This window comes from Haemaphysalis longicornis, unplaced genomic scaffold, assembly GCF_048455015.1.
Source record: "Haemaphysalis longicornis isolate Haplotype H1 unplaced genomic scaffold, Haemaphysalis longicornis Haplotype H1 scaffold_10, whole genome shotgun sequence".
NCBI lineage: Eukaryota > Metazoa > Arthropoda > Arachnida > Ixodida > Ixodidae > Haemaphysalis > Haemaphysalis longicornis.
Window position 1 is genome coordinate 76,599,043 of NW_027526204.1, and position 22,277 is coordinate 76,621,319.

The window sequence follows — 22,277 nt, forward strand, 5'->3', positions numbered from 1 at the left end:
CTGATGGGCCTGTAATTTTTCAAGTCCTTCATGCCACCTGTCTTATGGATTGCGGATGATGTTTGCGTTCTCCAGGTCCACCTTTATTTTTGACTAAGCGCTCCCTGATAGAGAATGTTTGATTGTCACATATGGGGTGGTGCGTGATTACCCCACCGCTAATTGCTGTCGCGCACAGCGATTTAGATACCGCACGCATCTTATGATTGCGCGCAGCCGCTGGGGAGAGCAAACAAGGGGAGAGCAACGTATAAAGGCACAACGACGAGAGGATTGCGAAAGAGAAGAGAGCAAAGTAAAAACTGGGCACCCTGCGGCGCGTGAATTTTTATCGGTCCACGCAAATATTTTTCCATAAGCGTTTATTTTGCCACAGAGCATATATAGGGTGGTATAAATTGATGACGAAAGGTGATTATGAGTGAACGATGATGGCGCCCACGTATCCATGCGGCGTATGCGGAGGCGTCGTCTACGCGGAAGCCGGTCGCCACAAGGTGCCGCAGTCTCGTCGGCGTCAAGGCAGGACTACACCAAGTGGTGGTCGACCATCGCGTCGCTGCCGTGGCAAACTGGGCAACCAGGGTTTGTAAAGGAATCTCGGTATTGAGGTCATTGGAGGGTCACGGCGTAAGTTAATGCCACCCCCACCTGAATCCTCCTAAGCGCAACCTCCTCTGGGCCACAATCGGCGCTCCCCTTTATTTTACTCCGTTCCCGGGGCCATGGCACAACTCAGAATGCCTTTCTTCCGTCCGTCGTCTTCTTAGGGAGGCCAGGCGATGAAAGCGGGCTTGAATCGGTCGGTAGCGGCGACGTCTTGGCGGCAGTTAATGTCTACGTAGACTGTCTATGGTTGCCGCTCGCCGTATGAGGAACGCGCATTGACTGGCTTTTGCTCCGCTATCCTTGGAATCCACAAGCAAGCTAGGTCGACCCCCAGTTTTGCTATTTCGCCACCCTCGCACCATTAGTGCAAGCTGCACCAATTTTTTTAATTATTCTATGGGCGCAGCAATGACTTAATCCCACCTCTGGTTTCTTGTTCCGTCAATTGTAGGCGGTATAAGTGCAACTTTTTATCAGTTTCAAGCTCCGTAAGATGCTATTTGGTGCCTATATTAGCGTAACAACACGCGCCTTCGCTCTTTTAGCCGAGACCACACTCCTAGTCTGGCAACCATAAGAGCGGAGCAAATTTCCTTGTACGCTAGCCGAAACGCTACGCGACACTGACCTTGCGTTAATGTTGCTAACTGATGCAGCGATATTCGTGGTCCGTGATCGTTGATGGAGAGAAGCAGTTCTCACAACCGTCGTCTACCCTTGGGAAGCCGTTGAAAGCGTCCTCAAACGCAGTGGTAAGTTGGAACAGGCGCACGTGAGTGGTACTCACAATGTGTCATCGGCGCCAGCGGCAGATCGCAGACGGCAGGGGAGAAACTACTCCGTGTTTCATAGGTGCGCAGTACCGAGAGCGCTACATGTTATAAGCTAAAGGGAGAAACTCGCTGTGCTCGGCATAAAATCTATTTTCTCCCATTTTGTACGGTTTTCTAACAGCGGAGCTCTTGAGCAAGCAAATGTCGAGCACTCGTGCACGCCTGCCTCGAGCGCATTTTCGTCGAGCTAAGCATACCCACTTACGGAGATTGGGTAGCATTGCCACAGAACTTAAGCATTCGCCATATCGCGGCAACATTTGCTCAGGACGAGAAAGAAGTCATAGCGTGTGTCGCCGTCCGCATGCGCTCTGTGCCGTTGAAGAGCCGCGACTTTAATGTCGAGCTCCTGTAGGGGATGATTGACTCCACATGGCGCCGGCCGCGGATAGTTCGCACGGCCCCGGAAGAAGGCGCGCTTTGAGAGAGAGAGAGAGAGAGAGAGAGAGAGAGAGAGAGAGAGAGAGAGAGAGAGAGAGAGAGAGAGAGAGAGAGAGAAATTATAAATATTAAGTCACCAGACTCACGGAGGAGCCGGGACCAATTATGACGTTTATTCAAACAACCAATCGGAATCGAAATGATCCGAATCGAAATCGAATTGAAATGACCAATCGAATGAATTGTAATTGATGGTGTTGCAGTTTTTACGTCAAGTGGGGAGAATAGCCTGTCCCGTGGGGGTGAAAAACCTTGCCTCCCTCTCCTGGCTGGGCTAAAAAACACCCCCACGGTGACAGGTCTGGTCTCGTCATCTCCTGACCAGTATACTTTAGGGGACGGAATTCTTCAGGTTTCTCTCCGAATACAGGCGGTTCTGAAGACGGCATCTTGCTCTTGCTCTTTTGGCTGGTTCAGTGCTGCTGAGGCGGAGTAGACGATTCCTTGTTCTAAGCCTCGCTCTCGTCCTTGCACCTGCACTGGTAAGTCTGCAAAGTCTGCAAAGAGAACCCCATCAAACGCCCGCCGCACCCCCCCCCCCCCTAGCCTTCCCCATTGTGATACCGCCCGTGTGGAACCGATTATACAGCCTCCTTGAGGCATAATTGGTAAGAGTTAAAAAACGGAAAAGGAGATTGATAAGAAGTCTAAAAACAAACAGGAGAGAGCGAATAATAAAAGATCACCAAGCTCGCAACCACCTGTTTCCCCTTCATAATTTCGTTCCAACAACAAAAAAAGGCCAATTCGCGGTTAAACTTAGAAGCATTTCTGAAGCAGCTGTGGCTGCCATCGACTCCCATTAATGTCTATCCCAATTTCTCCGTGGAATTGTCGTTCGGTAATTGCGGCTCACAGTGATCTTAAATGTCTTGTGAGTAGTCATTGCCCATATGATGTTCTACAATAACCCTTCCCAACAGCGTTTGCCTCAAGCCAGATTGTACTTTTATTGCCCCTCGTCAGATTGCAAACTCATCGTCATTGATCACTCTCCCTGGGTGTCGACCCTTCGCGTTAGTTGACGCTTATTTCCCTAACGGGGTGCTTACGACCGGTCCTCTTGATCTTGCCCTTTCGTCCTGTAAGCAAAGGGTAAAATGTGCAGGAGACGTTAATTATCATCACGTTATTTGGGGTTTCACAACAGGTATGATGAGCTTCTGCCGTTTATTGGATTCGACAGATGAAAATAACGGTTTGCTTCAACTCCGGCACTGCGACATACTTTGGGAGTCAAACGCTTTCAGTGTTTCATTTAATTTGCAAAGGGCGGATTATTTTTTTGGTGGGATACTTTAAAATGCGCCACATGTAGCGACCGCGCATACATCGTTTTCGAGATAGCAGTCTCACCGAGCGCACCAAGTCGTACAGTCCGCACTTTAAACTATGTTCGTCCCTCTCACCTCTACCCAATGATAAGGTGGAAAGAATCGGTTTGGAGGTAACAACCTTATTAAAAACCTCATGAAGAAACTCAAAATATTTGTTACTTCAAGCACGAAAGATGGAATCAGGACTGCGCTAGGAATTATCATCGAAGGAAGGAGGCATAGAAATTTGTTTAGTGTCCTGATAACTTAGTGAATTTTATTACTCCGCGATGTTCCGCCGAACAATATCGGTCGTGAAACAGGAGTACCATAAATTTGGCTTTTCCGCGCGTTCAGAAAAAGACTGCGAGTGCTTTCGGCATTCCTTCTCAAGAGTAAATGTACGGATAATCAAAGTACAGTTGCATCACTTAAGGCACCGGATGAAATTCAACGCCTCGCTGGGCCGATGTGTGTCTTTTCATTCTGGGCCATATCCCAGGGGTTTTGTCGTCACCATTCATGCGTACATTTTAGAGAGCAGACAACCCGTACAAAAATTGGTCTTTCCCCTATTCTCCTAACAATGACCTTCCTAACAACCTTTAGTACTAAAGTACGTTATACTTCGGGTTGTTTGTTTTCGGGTTTTATATTTTAACACGAAAGTGTTTTATGCCGGGATACAACAATATTTCACTGACGTCATATCCGTCACGGAATACACGCCAGTACACCTTTGCCGAAGCGCCCCGCTAGCAGGACGTCGCTCGCCAAGCACACCCACAGGACAGCCGCCGACCCGCAAATCATGCTCATCAGCTGCAGATTTTGCTGCACATTTCACTTTCGCGTTTTACCGATTCCTATGACAAAGGAATCAACCACAGTTTTTTATTTATTTATTTTCAAGAAGTGACGGGGATTTGAACGTTACAGAACGGTGCCCTCTTCCGTCACTGCTGCTTCCCGTTCACGGTGCGCGCTCTTCCCGTATTAGAACTCTCCGTTTTCGCGTGTTACTAGCATTCAAGGGGACTTTCTTTTCTACCCCCTTGCGCCAGCAGCGGACATTTGGGCTCATTTGTATTGATGGCGGTCGTTCTCGTTAGATGAGCCTTATAAGGCGTTTCCCTCAACATCGAGAAGACACTTTCGTAACCTTCAATGTCCATGCTTTCCTGGATTAATAGTCTGCATCGAAGAATAGTTTGCCTTCGCCGGTGGCTCGTTACAAGAATCAAACAACTGAGGGCTGAAAGTCATGATTCTGTCTTAGAAAAGACAAGCCAATTTTGCATAAGGCTTCAATGTTTGCGTTTATTTTTTTGTCACATGCATAAACACAATATCACTCATTCTACCCAATCTCAGCACCCTGCAAAACATATGTGAGTTTCAATTGTCTCACTAACCACAATAGGGGTTAAAAAAATTTGGCTCCCATCCAAGGTGTGAAGGTGGTTGGAAAGCAAAGCTTTAAACGACACCCACAACAATTGCCCATGCGACATCCCTTTAATTCGCACACGTGGCTCTTCAAAGACTGAAACCAGAGACAGTGCAAGGCGTTACCTCGAATTTGCTGGGGCGGCGTCCCGAACGCACAAAGCAGCGTCGGCCATGGCCGGGCTAGAGCGGCGGACGCCGCCGCTGAAGCCCGGCCATGCGTCGCCAGTAAGAAAACGGGAAGGAGTGACTTTCAAAGAGTGAGACAGCGCAACCTAGCCATCCTGATGTGCTGGCTTCGGGCTACACAACCACGCGACACAAGCGCGCACACCGAAACAATTCGCGTGTGAGCTTAGTGATTCCGAATTATACCGATTTAAACTAGTTAGTAACTTTGAGAATTGCGGGAAAGCTGAGGGAACTTATTCGCTATTTATCGGAACCAGTTGCTCCTTTCACCTTTTGTAATACCTCTTAAGACATAACCGAATCGGTAATCACCAATTTAGAAAACGGAGTCCTATTCGTGCAAGCAGTGCGCTAAAGGCAGCGCTTCTCTAGCGGACAGATGCCTGTATGGGGTTTGTTCATTTTTTCCCCGCCCTGCAAAACAATCCTTGACGTATGTTTGCCGTACGACCACTTCATTTCGTCGCGTGCGGGTTACCCTGAAGGTGCTGTAATCAAGCCGTTCGAAGGCACCGCGCAATGGACGCGAAGCTGCACCAAAACAGGCCCAAAACAACTTCCGCTGAAGCAGACGACAAAGTCGTACCGCCGACGCCGTCACCGGTGAGAAGGCACTTCCGCGCGGGGAACGCTGGGTAAATTCGCGGCGCCATCTCTAGTGTGATACGTGAGTGAAAGCTTCCTCCGACGCGTAAAGAGTTTGTTGTCGAGCACGCCACAAAAAAACCGTTGGCTGGTGAAGATAGAAAGCTTTGCTTTGAAAGTGAAAATTAACGGTCTGTTTAACACGTTAGCTATAATTCGAAGCATTAATTTGAAACACGACCGTATGCTACCGGAGATTCTTTTATCTTTTACCCGTTGTGGCCGGCACTGCATGCCCTGTCATTCGTTGTACACTACAAGCTCGTTAATTCGAACTCCAAGCGGACGCCACCTCAGTTGAAATTAAGCGAAGTTCGAACTAACCAAGCACAACAGGGGTAGAATGTGATTGTGGAGCCGTAGAGTGTCGGCAATTGAATGCTTGAACCTGCCTTTTATGCTTGAAGGCGAAAGCTAGCTAGCAAGACGCACTGAAAGCGTGGTATCTTTACGCCATGAATGATTGAATACGGTAACCACGCTATACAAACAATAGAGAGTTTTAGCTGGCCGTTTCTGACGGTCCGCTCTGCTCCGATAGCTAGCAGTAGCGTCATTGCGCATGCGTGGCGCGCAAAGGCGCTAGCGGCGATATCGGAGTGGGGTCCTCTCCGCTAACCGGGACCTGACGTTCAGGAACGGTGGACGAGCCTTACTGCGCATGTACCAACTAGACATCAAAAAACAAAGCGACTTTCTTTTTGCCGGATGTGATGTCATAGTTTTAAAAACGGGTATCTCACTGCGCTCTTCTAACCGTGATTTTTGCCTGCCGTTGCAGTGGTGCATAGGTGTTTGGCTTGCGATTGTGATAAGAGCGCTCTCGAAGAACTTCTGGAGAGCACTCACGGTGATGTGCAGCGTGTGACCGGGACGCTGAGTGTGTGCGGCCGCCTAATTTGCGCGTAGTGCGTTACGACGGCGAACACGGGCGTTCTGCATCAGTTCTGCCGCCTCGATTTGCGGGAGTGAGAGGTGCGCTCACGACACACTTCTGCTCTGCATTTTATTAGAGCACCGTGTTGAGGCCGCTTGGCGTTTCGTCTCCGACGTGCAAGTGCGCGTATGCCTTCAACTTCAAACGGCGCTGCTATTGTGGCCAGCCGCGAACGATCGTTCGCACGAAACTCTTGTTGTATACCACACGGTCATTGACTAAGAAATGCACGAGGTTGCGGGTTCGATTCCCGGCCGCGGTGGCCGCTTTTCAGATGGAGGCGAAAAGCAAAAACGCCCGTGTGTACGAGATTTCGGCGCACGTTAAAGATCCCCAGGTGGTCAAAATTAATCCGGAGCCCTCCACTACGGCGCGCCTCATCGCCTGCGTTGCGTCGGCGCGTTAAACCCTACAATCAATCAATCATTGACTAAGAAATAAGAAAACACAGCCTGGTGTAAAATTGTTCTGCTGCCTTTATTATGTCGTCCAAGTCCATTATGTTACCCTGCTCGCCTCTTAGTGCGTACATCCTGTCTTTGCCAATGCCTAGCTTTCTCTCAGTTGCTTTAAAGGGGTCCTGAAATACCTTCCGCCGATGCATGGATGTACATGTAACTAAATAAGACAATGTATTAGCAATCTCCTCCCGCAAGAATTTTGTTGAAGCGATGACTATTAGCTGAGAAATCGTAAATCAAAAACCGCGCATTATCGTCGCGCCGCGTTTCCTCCTCCTTTCAACTTACTCTCCGCTGTTGACGGCGCGCAAGCCTTACCTCCCGTGATGCTGGCTCCTCGGCGGTGACGTACTTCCGCTATCGCGCTGCTCATACTGCCGTCTGCTACGGGACACGAAAAATCTGGCCGCGTTCGTTTGTGCGGCGGCCTGGCCTTGCCCTTTCGCGGTGTGCGTTGCTGCAGGGCAGCACGTCACTTTTAATCGGCGGCGAACTCGCAGCCGCTCGGGGAGGACCGTGCGCTCGGTCCCTCATGCCCCTCATGCACCGCGCACTGTTTATCCAAAAAGCGCCGTATCAGATGTGTCCCCGCTGGTGCCGGGTCTTATTTTGCGGTGGTGGTAATTCCTGCCGGCGGCGTGTGAAAAAGACATTTTAAACCGATACAGAACCCGTGCACAAAACGCTTCAATCATGTGACCAGTTCAGCTTGGGGCGACGCGTGGTGGAGAGCGGCAACGTTGGCAAAACATGCTCCGGCTCGCCTCTGAGCTTTCTAGCGCTGGAGCGAGCGCCATTTCTTTGACAATCTCAAACATCGGTTACCTTGGTAACAAGGCACAAACCGCCCCAGAAGTCAGTTACGGTTGCGTGATCCCGGTTCAGCTTGGGGCCCCACCTCGCGGCATGCACTGCAGGCATACTACTCACTCTCATTTGGAAGTGCGAGATGCGTTTGGCATTACAGGAGGCGATGGTGTGTGTGTGTTGTGGACGCCTTTGTTTCGCGATGAAATGCGACGTTGTGCTTCTGCGGGTGGATAGTGCTTCCCATGGTCTGGATTATCTTTCTCGAGTGACGTACGACTCAACCTCGCATGGGGTATGTGCAGTGTGCGTGGCTAAAAGCAATCTCGGCTTGCGCGCCAGAGTTAAGTGACTTGCTGTTCGTCCCCGCAACCGCGCGCGAGGTGAGTGCCGAATTTACGACGGGCAGGAGGAGGCAACCCATCGTCTGTCAATCGCGGTTCAGACTTGCAACGCATGTTGTGACGTTGTGTTCGTTCGAAACGCATCTCTGGATTGTTTTGAAGTGGAATAAAATGTATCCGTCAAACCCGGGCATTCGGCCCAGGGCGTTCTCTGCGATTGAACGAAAGAAGTGCCACGGGGCTTCAACGCTTTTTTTATGAAACGTACTCAGGTAAGAGAATATCCATGTCGTGTTATGGCCGTGTTGCATTCAATACGAACGGTTAAGCGTTTGTTTACACTTGTTTCGTTTGTCGTAAAATGTCCAAGCACTCCGACACTCCGCTGGCAGATCAGCCGGCGAGCCGACGCTGAGCAGACGACTCATCTCTTTGCCGGAAGTGCGTGAAAAAGCCGCCCAATAGCAGGATGTCTAGCTCATGACGAACATCTGGGAATCGATGATGTAGACAAGTGAAGATGGCGGCGTCCAAAAACATGAAGGAAAGGGTGAGAAAAAAGCGACAAACTTTGCAACAAAAGTGTGAGCTTTCCGCTGCGCGTAAAAGAGTAATACTTGACCCAGATGACCTTGACGACCCAATCTAACGATTGGGCTACTTCATTTAGTGTGCTCAAAACGCCTTTCAGGGCCCCTTTAAAGTTTCCCTCTATTTGCAGCGTTTCCTCGGTGACTCCCATGTACGCATGAATGTCGTTTGTTTTACTTCTGTTAATCAGACTGGACAGCTCGGCTAGTTCGATCTGATCTGCCGTACTTGACACTTTTAGGTTCGTACGTATCGCAATTAGTTCCTTCACTTTTTCAGTTTTCCAGTTTCCTCCCTACATGTCGTTCTCCCACAGACGAATCACAAGCTCTTCAGAAATTTTCAGGTCAGTAAAGCTGCTAGCAATATGTGGTATAAAACTTCCGCAGCAATAACTGTCCGCCGACTTTTGACAATCCATGCATAGTGTTCGTCGTCTCTTCTTCGCATACGTCCAAGCTGTTTTATTAAGTGTTCGGACTGAAAGCGATCACTAACTTGTTTGTGAGACGAGTGCGACCAGGAGTGGTTCGCCACAGCCGCTTGACTGGAAGATTGATTTTGATGGTATATACGCCATAGCACTTCTTTCTCACTTCATTCTACCCATTTTCGTCCGATTATTACTTACTGGCACGCGACAGAGGACTGATGTCAGGTGCGGCGGTGGCTCCTTCGTAAACACCGCGAAAGTGGTCTCCTGCGGCTGCAAACCAAACACCAAACAAGAGTTGGTTAAGGTGATCGGCAGCGTTGCACACGTGTCGTTCACTAGATTAGCAACTTGGCATAATTTCAAGATCCCCATCTAGAGCGCTGTGAAATCGTCACGTTGGGTGAAAAGGAATGCAACAACTCGGGGTGCTCCGTATACACAAAAAATTTGAAAAACTTCCCGCTAAAAGGGAAATGTTTGCCTAAATGATGAGACGCTTGCCACATCACGCCTTTAGGATGTAAAAAATCATCTCGGATAGACAGCAGGGACGTGTGCACCGCATGAGCCGTTAGCCCGTTAGCCCGTCATGCTCTGCACAGCGTATCGCGCTGTGCAGTGGCCTCCGCATCTGATTTCCCACGCGAATGTCGGGGACATTCTCTACTAAGCTTGACGGTACTTTTAAGTGCGAATGCACTTTATAAGCGACCCTGAATTCCGGTGACCGCCGTCCGTCCACATAGCAACAGCTGCGGGTGCGTGCGCTCCTCGTCTTCCTTGGCAACGGGGGGAGATGGGCGCGCGCTGCCTGGCCGCGGACATGGCACATACCCACGTGGGGGATTGGCCAGGAATCTCCTCGTCTTCCATGGCAACGGGGGGAGATGGGCGCGCGCTGCCTGGCCGCTGACATGGCACATACCCACGTGGGGGATTGGCCAGGAATCGGGCGTGAGAAGGGCTAATGCACCCGCTTAAAGGAGTACTGAGACGAAATTTCAAAGCTGAGATCCGCTCTAGCAATCAAGTACAACGACAACACAAATAGGTGTGTGTGCATGGCACATACCCACGTGGGGGATTGGCCAGGAATCGGGCGTGAGAAGGGCTAATGCACCCGCTTAAAGGAGTACTGACACGAAATTTCAAAGCTGAGATCCGCTCTAGCAATCAAGTACGAAAACACAAATAGGTGTCTGTGAATAAATGCATCTTTCTTTCTTTGTAGTTGTGTGTGTGTGTGTGATCTCTCTTTCGCGAACATTACCGAACCGCGCAAATTCAACTCATGCATTCGCACTTTCACATTCTTCCCCTCGGGGAAATGCGGGGAAATTTTTTAATTTTCTATCCCGTTGCCTCGTCACACCAAGTTGACGTCAGAGGTATAGCACGCCCTACCCCTGACCATAGCCATTAGCATTTTTTAGCCGTACCGCATACGTACTCATGCCTCACCTTTCGAAGTCTCACATCCAGGCGTATCGTTAATCAATGCTGCTTGGGAAAAATAAGATTGAATCGGGGTGAAGAGGCACCGAACAAATGGTGGTTCTGTCAACGCATTTTTATGGTTAGAGCTGTCAACTGAAGCGCGTTCAGTCGTGCTGGTTAAGCGGACTACCGGCTTGCCATTGCGCCAGGGCGCGGATAGTTTGTAAACATTCTCTAAAATTCTCATCGTTCTGCATACGCTTGGAACAATTCCCGACCAAACAGCGCACGTAAGACCACGTACGTATTCCCACGTTTTCCTCTGGAAGATGGGACATTTTAAAGTAACCCACTACTCGGCGGATGCACACAAGGGGACAGGCCCCTGGCAATGGAGCTGCGAATAAGCTGTCAAGAGCGGCGGAGAGAAAGTCATCGCCCTGTTTGAGTCACCTCGATCGGTTGCTCTAATTCTGCAGGCATTCTTTGTTTCTTCCCCATTATCAGGCCTGGTAAGCCCGTAGTTCGATCTTTCGCACTACTTATTTGGCAGCGAAAAGATGGGCTGTAATCTGAAAATCAAAACTGAACGCTTCGTTACAAAAAATGATCTAATTGACCAAGGTTTTCAGCAGTAGCAGCCTCCAAGCGCACTACTGCCTTTCTAGGTGTGTCTTTCTACTGTGGTAGTTCAGTTGCACAGCAGCGAACTACATGTAGGGCAATTATATATTAAGAAAGTAAGTTACAAACCAAGTTGCATTTTTCAAAACACGGCTACGAGTTATCAGCTCGCCGAAAAGCATCCCATAATTCGTTAAAACGAAAATACCCCCAAGCGCACGCAATTTTAAACACACCTACAGTAACAACCGCAGACGTGTGGTTATGGCCCCATGCTAAAGAATGTAGCCCTGTGTGTGAGGACGTGCCATGGGGGAAAAGAAGCTACCAATAGGCGACAATAGGCGAAAAAAGACGGAGATTTACTAGTCCTGCAGTTATAGAGGTCACCCCCTGTGTGCTAGCTTAGTCTGTCCGTCCCTGATATGCTGGCAGTGCGGAACGCTCTGCTTGCTGTTCGCCGTCGAACACGCGAAGAATACAGAGCTTGCGGGTTCCTGAGGGGAGGCCCGTGCTGACGCGTTCCACTTTGGGAAAGCTTCGCATGCGCTCCATCATTTTTTCACTAATTGCACCGGTTAATTGACCCGCAGCTTTATGAAAGTGCATCGACCGAATGTGTGAAGTTGCATGGAGCAGCGGGAACCCCTTCCGAGATAGGGGACCATTTTTCCGGACATTTGAGGACTTTTTTGCGCCCGCGAGCCGCTAGGCCTAGCGGCAACTTGGGCCCCGGCCGAGGGAAGCGGCAGGTCTAGCCCGAGCCCCGGCGACACCGAAACCCGAACATCGATTCGTCGGTTCCTACGCAAGCGCGCAACGACCCAAGATGTCTACCGCAATGCGAGTAGAAGTGGACGGCGTAAAAATTTCGCCGGATCAGTTCACTGGAGCGCAGGGGTGGGAAACCGCTGGCGAAAAAGAAGCAAGGGGGCGTAGGATTGCTAAGCCTAACGCCCGTACTTCAAGAAAGCCAAGATGGCGCCAAGGCCACGACTGACATCAACAGTCGGGGCAACGACCTCGGTGGCGCCACCGGCAACCATCTACGTCAGCAGAGGACGAAGAAACGAATAAACAAGGGCAAGCTGCTGAAGGGCGCGCGCATGCCAGAACTGCCGCGCGCAGATATATGAAGATCGTCATGCGGCCACGAGGCGGGCTCCGCGTAAGCGAGGTGGCCCGCGTGGAAATACGCCGAGCTGTAACGGCGGCGGCGCAAGTCGCCTCAATTGCTGCTAGAGAAGATGTGGTATGTCTAAACCACCAACAGAACATCATAGTCGTGAGTACCTCGAAGAGGGGGCACGCCGACAGATACGCCATGGTGGAGCGAATCGACATTCGGGGAACGTCCCACGAAGTCAGCGCGTACGAGTCGGCCCCTCACGGAACCATGAAAGGTGTAATACGGGGCATCCCACTGGAGGACACCGCCCAAGAAATACAAGATTTTGTCGTGCACAATCACAATCCCACAGCGTTGCAGGCGAACTGCATCGGCCAGACCAGCTCGGTGGTGATCCCCTTCGAGGGACACAAAGTGCCCAACTACGTCCGGTATGGGAACCTGCTAATCGAGTGCACCCTCCACAGGAAGCAGATTGACGTGTGCTACGCATGCGGCCGAGTGGGGCACAGGATGGACGTGTGCCCGAACCCTCACGACAAGATTTGCCGTGGCTGCGGCATCGCCAACCCCGGAGACGACCACAAGTGCGTACCCAAGTGTGGCCTGTGAAAGGGGAAACATCTGACCGCCGACAAGGCCTGCAAGGCAACATTCAAAACGCCTTACGTCATCCGTCGACGGCGCTGGGAACGGCGGCGGGCAGAAGAAGACAACGAGGACCGAAAGCAAGGCAAAAGTGGTCCTACAGGGCGACTCCAACGTAGCGCCTTTTCGCCACGGGGCCGGTCCCAGACGCCGGTCCGCAGCAGCAACTGCGGCGGCCGCCAGAGCCACTCTCGACCGAAGTCACGATCCGGGGGCGGCGGCCGAGGTTCGAGGCCTGTCGAGGTTCCAGCGGAAGATCCAGGTCCCGGACCAAGTCCCGTTCAAGATCCAGGGCCGGTTCGAGAACCCGGGCCGGATCGAGACTCCGGGCCGAGTCTACCGGACGACGAGAGACCACTACCGAGAAAAAGGTGGGCAGGACCAGCAGATCTTCTGTCGCTCGGGTTAGCGAAACCGAATTCCCGCCCCTCACCCCCTCCCGACCCCTTAACCTAAGAGCTAGCCCGCAACGGGATAGCAACGAAGTAAAAGAGCTCAAGAAAATCATAGATCGACAGAACGCGCAGATACAAGAGCAGAACGCCCAAATTAGGGCCTTAATGAGCAAAATCGATGCGCTAGCTAGCGGTAGCTCAGTAAACGCGACACCCCAAGCCGATAAGAACACGGTGGAGAATGCCGGAGGAATGCGCAAGGAGGGACCCCCCGTTGCCCCGCTTAGGGGGGGGGGGGTGCGGGGGCGGCACGGCGGGCGCAACAGGCGCCGAGCAACCAAGAAGCAATGGACTCCGAAGAAAGCACCGTCAACCGCGAGACGGCGACAGCGGCGGCACAGATTCCAAAGGGAGGAGAGCTTACAGCGATCCTAACGGCCAGCACCCAAATCAACGAGAAACTGAGCGCGATAGACGCCATATTCGAGGCCCTCGAAGGCCAAGTGCGGACGCTGACGATCAAACACGAACGGCTAGCGACCAAAGTAGCAACCCTTACTGCAAGGAACCGCTTCGCGTCCCTGAAGAAAGAATCGGTGGAAAAAATCAAGGCATCGATAGCGTACAGGCGCGGCCGCATAGAAACATTCGAGGAAGATGAAGCAGGGACCAAATAAGAAAAAGAAGACCAACGGGGGGATGTTACAGTAATTTATCAATGGAACTGCCGGGGGATCCGCAACAAGGAGGCGGAACTGTTACTCCACACTGACAGGCTCGAACACGAGCCCGATGTAATGGCACTACAGAAGCCCAGACTCCCGGGATACGTGACGGACTCGGACCCGACGGAGGAAGGGACAGCAGTGCTCTTCCGCAGCAACGTGGCGGCTACTTAACACGTTACGGCGCAGGGCGGATGCGAGCACACGCTCGTCGAGATTCACAAAAGAACAATTGGCAACACGGGAAATCTATACGTCATGAGCGCGTACTGCTGCCCGTCACAGAGGCAGTACGACTTTGATCGAGTAGTGAGCCAGGCGAAAAGGTTGGTGGGGAGCAGGCCGCTCCTGATCCTCGGCCACTTCAACGCCCCCCACACAACGTGGGACTACACGTACCAATCGAAGAGGGGCACAGCTCTAGCCAAAACCATGGAGGACGATGAGATGGCCCTGTTAAACAAGCCGGACGTGGCCACCAGAAGGGGCAACAGTGCCAATAGGGACACAAATCCGGATCTGTCGTGGATATTGGGGGCACTGAACGTGGCCTGGAGAAACAAAGACGAGGACCTGGGTTCCGACCCCAGCGTAATCGGCCTTACCATCAAGGGACCCCAATACCGCGCTATGCTGGGGACGGCCCGCGTAACGGACTGGGACAAGATGCGGAAATACACGCACGAAATGGAAGAGGCTTCGGAGAACGATGAGGAAGCTGACAGAAAGCAAACGCATGCCGAATGGGCGCGGGATCAGAAAAAGGCCCTGGAGGAGTTCACGCAAGAATTAACGACGACGGCGCAGACACCTTTCCTAGACGCCAGGCTGGCTCACATGTGGGCTGCCCGGCACTCGCTAAAGCAAGGTGGAAGCGCCAACGTCACCACAAGAAGCTGGTCAAACGTATCGCGGTCCTTAACAAACAGATCGCCGAGTACGCGGCCAGGCTATGCCGAGAGAACTGGATGAGCACTTGCGATGGCTTTCAGGGTAAGCTATCGGCACGGAAGACGTGGTGCTTACTCAGGCACCTAATCGACCCGCTGAGCAGCAAGACCGCAACCAACCGCAACCTCACCAAGGTCCTCAACACGTACAAGGGGGACGGCCGCAGGCTACTGGAAGACCTGAAGGCAAAATACCTCAAGACCGAGCGAGGCCAGTACCCGACGCCCGAGAGGTACGGAGGCCCCGAAAACGAAGAGCTGGACAGACCGTTCACCATTATGGAACTCTGGTCGGCCATTGATGACAGCAACAGAAAGAGCGCCCCCGGCAGAGACGCGATCACGTACAAGTTGCTTGGAAACATGAGCGAAGCGGCGGCCCGCGGCCTCCTGGGGCTCATCAACGAAACGTGGCAGAGCTCGCGGCTGCCGAACGAATGGAAGGACGCCGAGGTTCAATTCATCCCGAAACCCGGCAAAGCGCTGACGATTGACAACATGCGGCCCATCTCCCTTATGTCGTGCGTGGGGAAGGTGATGGAACGAATGGTCCTTCGCAGACTTCAAAAACACTTGGAAGAAACAAACCAAATACCCGTGACCATGTATGGGTTCAGACAACACCTGGGCACCCAGGACGTCCTGATCCAACTGCAAGAACTCGTCGTCAAGAAGGCGACGGGAAACGCGGCGCGGAGATACTCGCCCTAGACCTAAAAGGGGCCTTCGACAACGTGTCTCACGCGAGCGTGCTCCAAAACCTGAACAAAACGGGATGCGGTTGGAAGACCTTCAGTTACATCAAGGTCTTCTTAAGGAGAAGAACCGCCACCATCAGGATTGGGGAAGAGAAGTCGGAACCCGTCGAGCTCGGCGAGAGAGGCACCCCTCAGGGGTCAGTCTTGTCGCCCCTGCTCTTTAATTTGGCCCTCCTGCCCCTGCCCAGTCTACTCAAACAAATCGAAGGCGTGGACCACGCGCTGTACGCCGATGATATTACGGCGTGGACGAACCGAGCCGGGTCCGATGCCTGGGCGGAGGAAGCCTTGCAGAGGGCGGCAACTACCGTACACCAATATGCACATACCTGCGGGCTGAGCTGCGCTCCCCAGAAATCGGAGCTGCTCATGGTTCAGCCGGGACCACCCAAGAAGGAACTGCCGCCGAACGTGACCATCACCATTGACGGCATAGCCATTAAACCAACCCAACAGATGAGAATCCTGGGTCTGGCGCTGCAAAGCGACGGACGAGCGTCCGCGGCCGTCACGAAGATCAAGAACACCTCGGAACAGATATTAGCATGATCCGAAGGATCTCTAACCGTAACAGAGGCCTGAAGGAAGACGACGCAATACGCCTAGTGCGGGCATTCGTCGTGTCGAGGGTGACCTACTCTAACCCGTACCTCCAGCTAACGAAGGCAAGCAGAGACACCCTGAACACGATGCTGCGTAAAGCAACCAAGCAGGCAATGGGCCTGCCGATCTACTCGTCCACGCAGAAACTGCTGGACATGGGGGCCCACAACACGGTGGAGGAGCTGATCGAGGCTCACCTGTCCAACCAAAAGGTACGGCTAAGCCAAACGGAGCACGGCTGGGTCGTCCTGCGGAAAATAGGCAGGCAGATAGAACCACTGCCAACCAAGGCAGCGCTTTCCGAGCAGTGGAAAGAGGCCATTCAAACCAAGCCACTCCCCAGGAACATGCAACCGGGGAAGAACGAAGGGAGGCGGACCGCGCTAGCCAAGGCCCTGGCTCGACAGCTGGAGGAGAAACCTAGGGTACTCTACGCGGATGCCTCGCTCAGAAAACACGACGACCGAGTAAAAGCGGTAGCCACGTCCATCGACAAGCTGATCGTCAGCGCGTCGCTGAGGACGACAGACCCAGCCGTTGCGGAAGAAGCAGCCGTGGCGCTCGCACTCGTGCAACCGAGCGTGGACACCGTGGTCACAGATTCGAAGTCAGCCTACGGAAGCCTCCAAAGGGGAATGATCTATACCACGGCGCGAGCCATTCTCTCCAAACACAAGCCTCCGGGACGAGCTATCGAGCTCGTGTGGGTACCGGCTCACTCGAAAATGGAAGGCAACGCCTTCGCTGACCACCACGCCCGAGAACTGTCCATCCGGGCCGAGGACGAGCCGGCTGAGCTACTGTATCCCGTGACTAGCTTTAAAGACATTACTCGGATGTACAGAAACGCGAGGTGCAAACTTCCCGAACCGCACCCGCAGTTAACCAGCAACAACAAACGATCCGGCGGCGCACGCAGGCGGAATCACTAGCGCATCCCGTTCTGTTACACCGAATGTACCCGGCGCAGCACGACATGCTCTGCCCTTTCTGCAAAACGGAAAGAGGCTCTCAGGCACACATCATAGCCGAGTGCAAAGACCTCAAGAACCCCCCACCTCTCCTTCCCCCCAACACCCCCAATCCCCAACCCACCGAGCGATGGGAGACCTTGTTGTCCAGCCCCGCCCTGCCAACTCAGCTCGCACTGACGGCCAGGGGCCAGGAGTTGCTGGAGACATATGGGTCCCGTGAATAGGGAACACCCCGTCTGGTGACTGCGCGCACCATCGAATTTTCGAGCTCAGTAAAGTTGATTCTCTCTCTCCTTGCGGGTTTCCCGCTTCACGCCCATCTGTTGTCTCCTCCGCGGCTGAGTCAGACCGAACTGAACAAGGCGCCCGAATTCAGCTAGTGGTACGTACCACAAATCTCGCATGTCTACCGTTGAAGACTGCCGACGTCAGGCCCCTCGCGACTTCAGCTGCCCTTCCGGTTTTTTTTTAACACGAAAGTGTTTTATGCCCGGCTACCCAAAGATTTTGGTGACGTGATTCCGTCACAGAAGTGACGTCGCAAGAAAAAGTTCCATTGACGAGGCGGCGTCCGGTTTCGATCCAACAACTCTGAGGTTTCGATCCCACAACTCGGCGCTCTACCGACTGCGCTACGAACGGATGCGTGAATGGGACGACAAACGCGCATTATATAGCATTCCTGCGGCGAAGCCGACTTGCGTATGCCACGCTCGTGACCCGGTCCGCTGCTCCTTTGCTCCTTTCGCTGCAACGGACCGTGTGTTCAACAAACGATTCGCTGATAACCCGTTTCTCTTCGTTCGCAACGACGGTTTGCGAACGCCTGTGATTTCAGTCGGGTTTACGCAACGCTCCGGGGCGTCTAACGGTGCCATTCTGACGAAATAGAAATAGCGACGTGCAAGTTCATATCGATGCACAATGAACATTCTGCTGGCCCTGTGAATGCACATTTCACTTTCGTGTTTTACCGGTTCCCATAAAAGAGGAAACAACCATTTTTTTTTTTTCGAGGAGTGACGGGTATTTAAAGGTTACAGAATTAACCGCAGGAATCAAAGCCGGAGACGAGACACACGCGGTAGTACTTTTTTTGCTAATGGCATTACAAATCCGGACAATGCTGCTGCCTTTCAAGGGGCCATGAAGAGGAAATGCATGTTTAGTTCATCCGAAATGAGGGGGGTAGAGAAAAAGGGAAAGAGAGAAACTACTTTATTTTTTCAAGAAGCCAGACGGGGAAGGAGTGAGATTGCCTTGCCCTGTTTTTTAGTCGTCGGCCAGGAGTCGCCTTCTTCAGCATCTTGAAATAGTACTTGCTGGAGTAGTAGTTCGGAGATGGGCACTGCCGTCTATCATTTCTCCTGACTAAAGATGTCTATTCTTTGTGTGTCTTTTTGCTTTTCTGTGCATGCCCATTTTACGGGTTTCAGATCTGCCCTTTGGCCGCATGTTTCGCAAAGAGCGCTGACTGTCCCGGGGTAGTAGTAGCTTTACAGAAGTGGGTTAGGGAAGGTTACTGTCTATTTGTCGCCAAGCGATGACCTGGGATCTGTTCACATTGTCGTGTGCCTCTGGGTACTTCTTTCTGGTTCAACTATAGCGCTTTAAGATTTCTCTATACGTTGTGAGTGCGTCTGTGTCATTCGCTGTTTCATGTGGCAGTGTGTCCGCCGGGGGTTGGTGGGCTCGGTAGACTATCTCGAGCAGCCTCATGTGCGACTTCATTGCCAGGCATTCCGGAGTGCGCTGGAGCCCATATCAATGCGAGTTTGGCTTCGGGGTCTCGGTTTATGTCTCTAACAATACTGTATGCTGTTGTCGAGATGTAGCCTCGTGAGAAGTTTAGGATTGCTGTCTTCGAATCGCTAATTATTCTCTTTGCCTTTCCGGTAGCCATGGCGAGGGTTATTGCCGCCTCCTCTCCGATCTGCGGGTATTTGGTCATAACCGTGCAGGCTGTCACAATAGATCCCGTATTGTCTACGACTGCGCATATCACAGATTTTCTTTTAGGTCCTTGTTGTATGGCCGTATCTGTGTATAAAGTACCTTCTAGTTTACCATATTTCTTGTGGGGAGCCTTCGCTTTCTCCTGTCGTCTTTTTCGGTTGTAATTTCGGTGCATGTTCCTTGGGATGCTGGCTACGATTAACGTTTATCTAATCCTTGTGTCTATTTTTTGTTTGGGTCCCTCCTGCTGTGTTCTGGTTTAGTTTTTCTAAGTCCCTGTTTTGCTCCTTGCGAGTCTTTCGTGCTGTGCTACTTGTGCTTCGATTACCTCGTCCAGCGTGTCATGTAGTACAAGGGCCTCCAGCTTCTCATTTCAGGTGCTGGTCGGTATTCCTATGGCTCTTTTGTACGCACTTTTAATCAGGTTGTTTACCTTGGTATTTTACTCTGTTTTCAGTTTGAGGTAGGGAGTCGTGTACGTAATCCGTGATATGTATGCTTGTATCAGTCTTGTTATATTGCCTTCTTTGAGCCCGTGGTGTTGATTTATCACCCTGGATGTAAGCCTGATGGTCTGGTTTGTTTCTTTCCAGGGCGTTGACCGCTTCGCGGTGTTTGAACCGTTTTCTTTTATTCTGAGGCCTAATATTTTGATAGCGTCCACCTTCCAATGGGTCTGTTCTGTACAGTGAGCGTGATCACGTTCCCTTCGCGCTTCTTTAATCGGTTATTGGTACTTCTTAACCAGTAGTTCTGATTTCGCGGGGTAGCATTCCAGGCCTCTCGAAGATAACTCCACAACCTTGTTTCTTGTAATGTAATCCTGCTTCTTGTAATGTACTCTGCATGTTTTCATCGCTGCCTCCTGCCACCCAAAATAGGAGGTCATCAGTATATATGGTGTTTTTAGGTACTTAATTCTATTAGTATTCTGAAGTAGGCCTATCATCGGCATGTTGAAAAAGCTGATAACACCGAGCCTTGCGGTGTTCCTCTGTCAATCACGTACAATTCCTTAGATTCGATTTCTCCAGTCTTTACCTTGTCACTTCTGTTCTTGAGAAAATTGACAACATAGTTGAAGGTCTTTTCGACAAGTCCATGTTCATCCATGGAATTTAGAATCGCTTCGTGGCTGCCCTTGTCAAATGCTTTGGTGATGTCGAGTCTTAAAAGTCTCTGATGTCTAATATCGATATTCCTTCTCTGTCTATGATTCCTTGCTTTAGTTGTAGGACTACTACTGCGTCGAGAGGTTTGCTCTAAAGTCAATCATCGTGTGTGGCTAAAGGCACTCCATGTGTTGGTTCAGTGTGTTGTGGATTATGTGCTCGAGGAGCTTTTCGAGGAACGATGAGAGCAAGGTTGGCCTGAGGTTGTTAAGATGAAACTTTTCTCCAGGTTTGGGAATCATTACTATATTGGCGGCCTTCCATGTTTCCTGGAGTTGGCCCTCGTTCTAAACATGACTGAAGAATTTGGTTAGTGCTTCTATGGAGGCGTCGTCCATTTTTATTTTATTCGTGATGCCGTCCGCTCCCCGCGGCGATTTCGGCTTGTTCCTGGATGGCTGCCCTGACCTCGCTCTCCGAAATTGGTCTGTCGAGTGTTGGTTACAGCCTTCCTTGGAATTTTTCGTCGAGACTCTTAGTTGATGCGTTCATCCAAAATATTTCTCTCGGATGTCTGATTAGGTCCTCTTCCGTGCCTTCGCACAGCTGAATAATCTAGGTTTTCTCCTTGCGCTGTTTTGCGGTCTTCTTGATTAATTAGGCGCCTGGAGGTGCTCCCGGTTTTTGCTAAGCTCATCTGCGAGTCCATTGTGCTGCACATGTCGTGCCAGTACTAATTCGAAAGTTTATTTCGTGTTCCTCTATTTTCTTGTTTATCGTTGCTATTTTCTTTTGAGGGTTCTGTTGTGTTTTTGGGAGCCCAATCTTTTGTGCAGACTGTTATTTGCCAAAGGTGTAGGAGTCGGGCGTCTGCTTGGTGCACGTCGACTTTTTGTGGTATTGTTTTCGTGGCTGTACGAGCGTCCTCTTGTAGTTCCATTCATGGATATTCTTTATTTCAGCGCAGTGTTCTCCTTGTGCCTCTTTTCTTCCGTGTCTAATCTCTGTGAACTTGTCCCATTCCATTATGCAGATTTCTTTGTCTTTTCGTTTTTGAGGAGGTCCCGTTTCCAATGTACTTTTTACTATGTAGTGATCGCTTCCGAGATTTTTGTGTAGGTTGGCCCAGCCGAATTTCTCAAGTTTATGGTGAACGTTCAGTCTGCTGTTGTGTCTTTCCTGATGCTGTTGTCCATCCTTGTCGGAAACCACGAGTCACTTAGGAGAGCGAGGCCAAGGCTTAGGGCATCCATCGATAAGGTACGGCCCCTTTTGGTCAGTCGTATACTGAAATCGGCTACTATGTTGCCTCTCTTGTTTTTGTACCCCCCGCAGTTTCATTGCCAGATTATGTACTTGCTTTTACCAGCCATGGTGCTAGTTCTGTTTCTCGTTTCTCGTCGATTCTATCATTGACAGTCAAGCGTGCGGTTTTGTAGTCTTTACGAAGCCTTTTTGACGTCCCCTACCTTCTTGGGTTCTAGCGTTTTCTAGTGCACTTAACCTTATGTGGAGATTGTTAATGTGTTTAGCTATTGACGCGTCGAGTCTATCACAGCTTTGCGCTTTTATTTCGCGATCTAGCTCTTCGGTGCATTGTTTGAATTTCTCGACCAAGTATTCTTCATTGTCGTGCAGTGACTGTGGCTGACTGTTTGCCATGTCGTCTTCATGCAGCATGGCCCTTTTTGCTAGGGAAGATTTATTACACATGCCATTTGGGCTGCTGTTGCTTTGCCATTTTAAGTTACATCCATTTTCGTTTCTTCGTTACTGTGCGGGTGTTTTGTCTTCAATTTGGCAATTTCTTCTTTAGGTTGTCTGTTTTCTTCAAGTACTATTTGTGGCATCTTTTGTTTTGGCTATCTCTGGCTAGTTTGTACGGCTGTGGAGTGTAGTTTGTGT

The 22,277-nt window shown here is 51.2% G+C and overlaps 1 protein-coding gene across 1 annotated transcript in view; it reads right to left on the reverse strand.

Annotated features, from left to right (window-relative positions):
- Positions 1 to 2,452: 2,452 nt before the first annotated feature.
- Positions 2,453 to 22,277, reverse strand: part of LOC144157814 (uncharacterized) — a 79,367-nt gene continuing 59,542 nt past the window's right edge. The window contains exons 5-6 of the mRNA XM_077688557.1: positions 9,257 to 9,331; positions 2,453 to 2,965 (exon numbers count right to left, since the gene is read on the reverse strand). Coding sequence (XP_077544683.1) covers positions 2,912 to 2,965; positions 9,257 to 9,331 — 129 coding nt within the window. The 3' untranslated portion in view covers positions 2,453 to 2,911. The remainder of the gene's footprint in view (positions 2,966 to 9,256; positions 9,332 to 22,277) is intronic.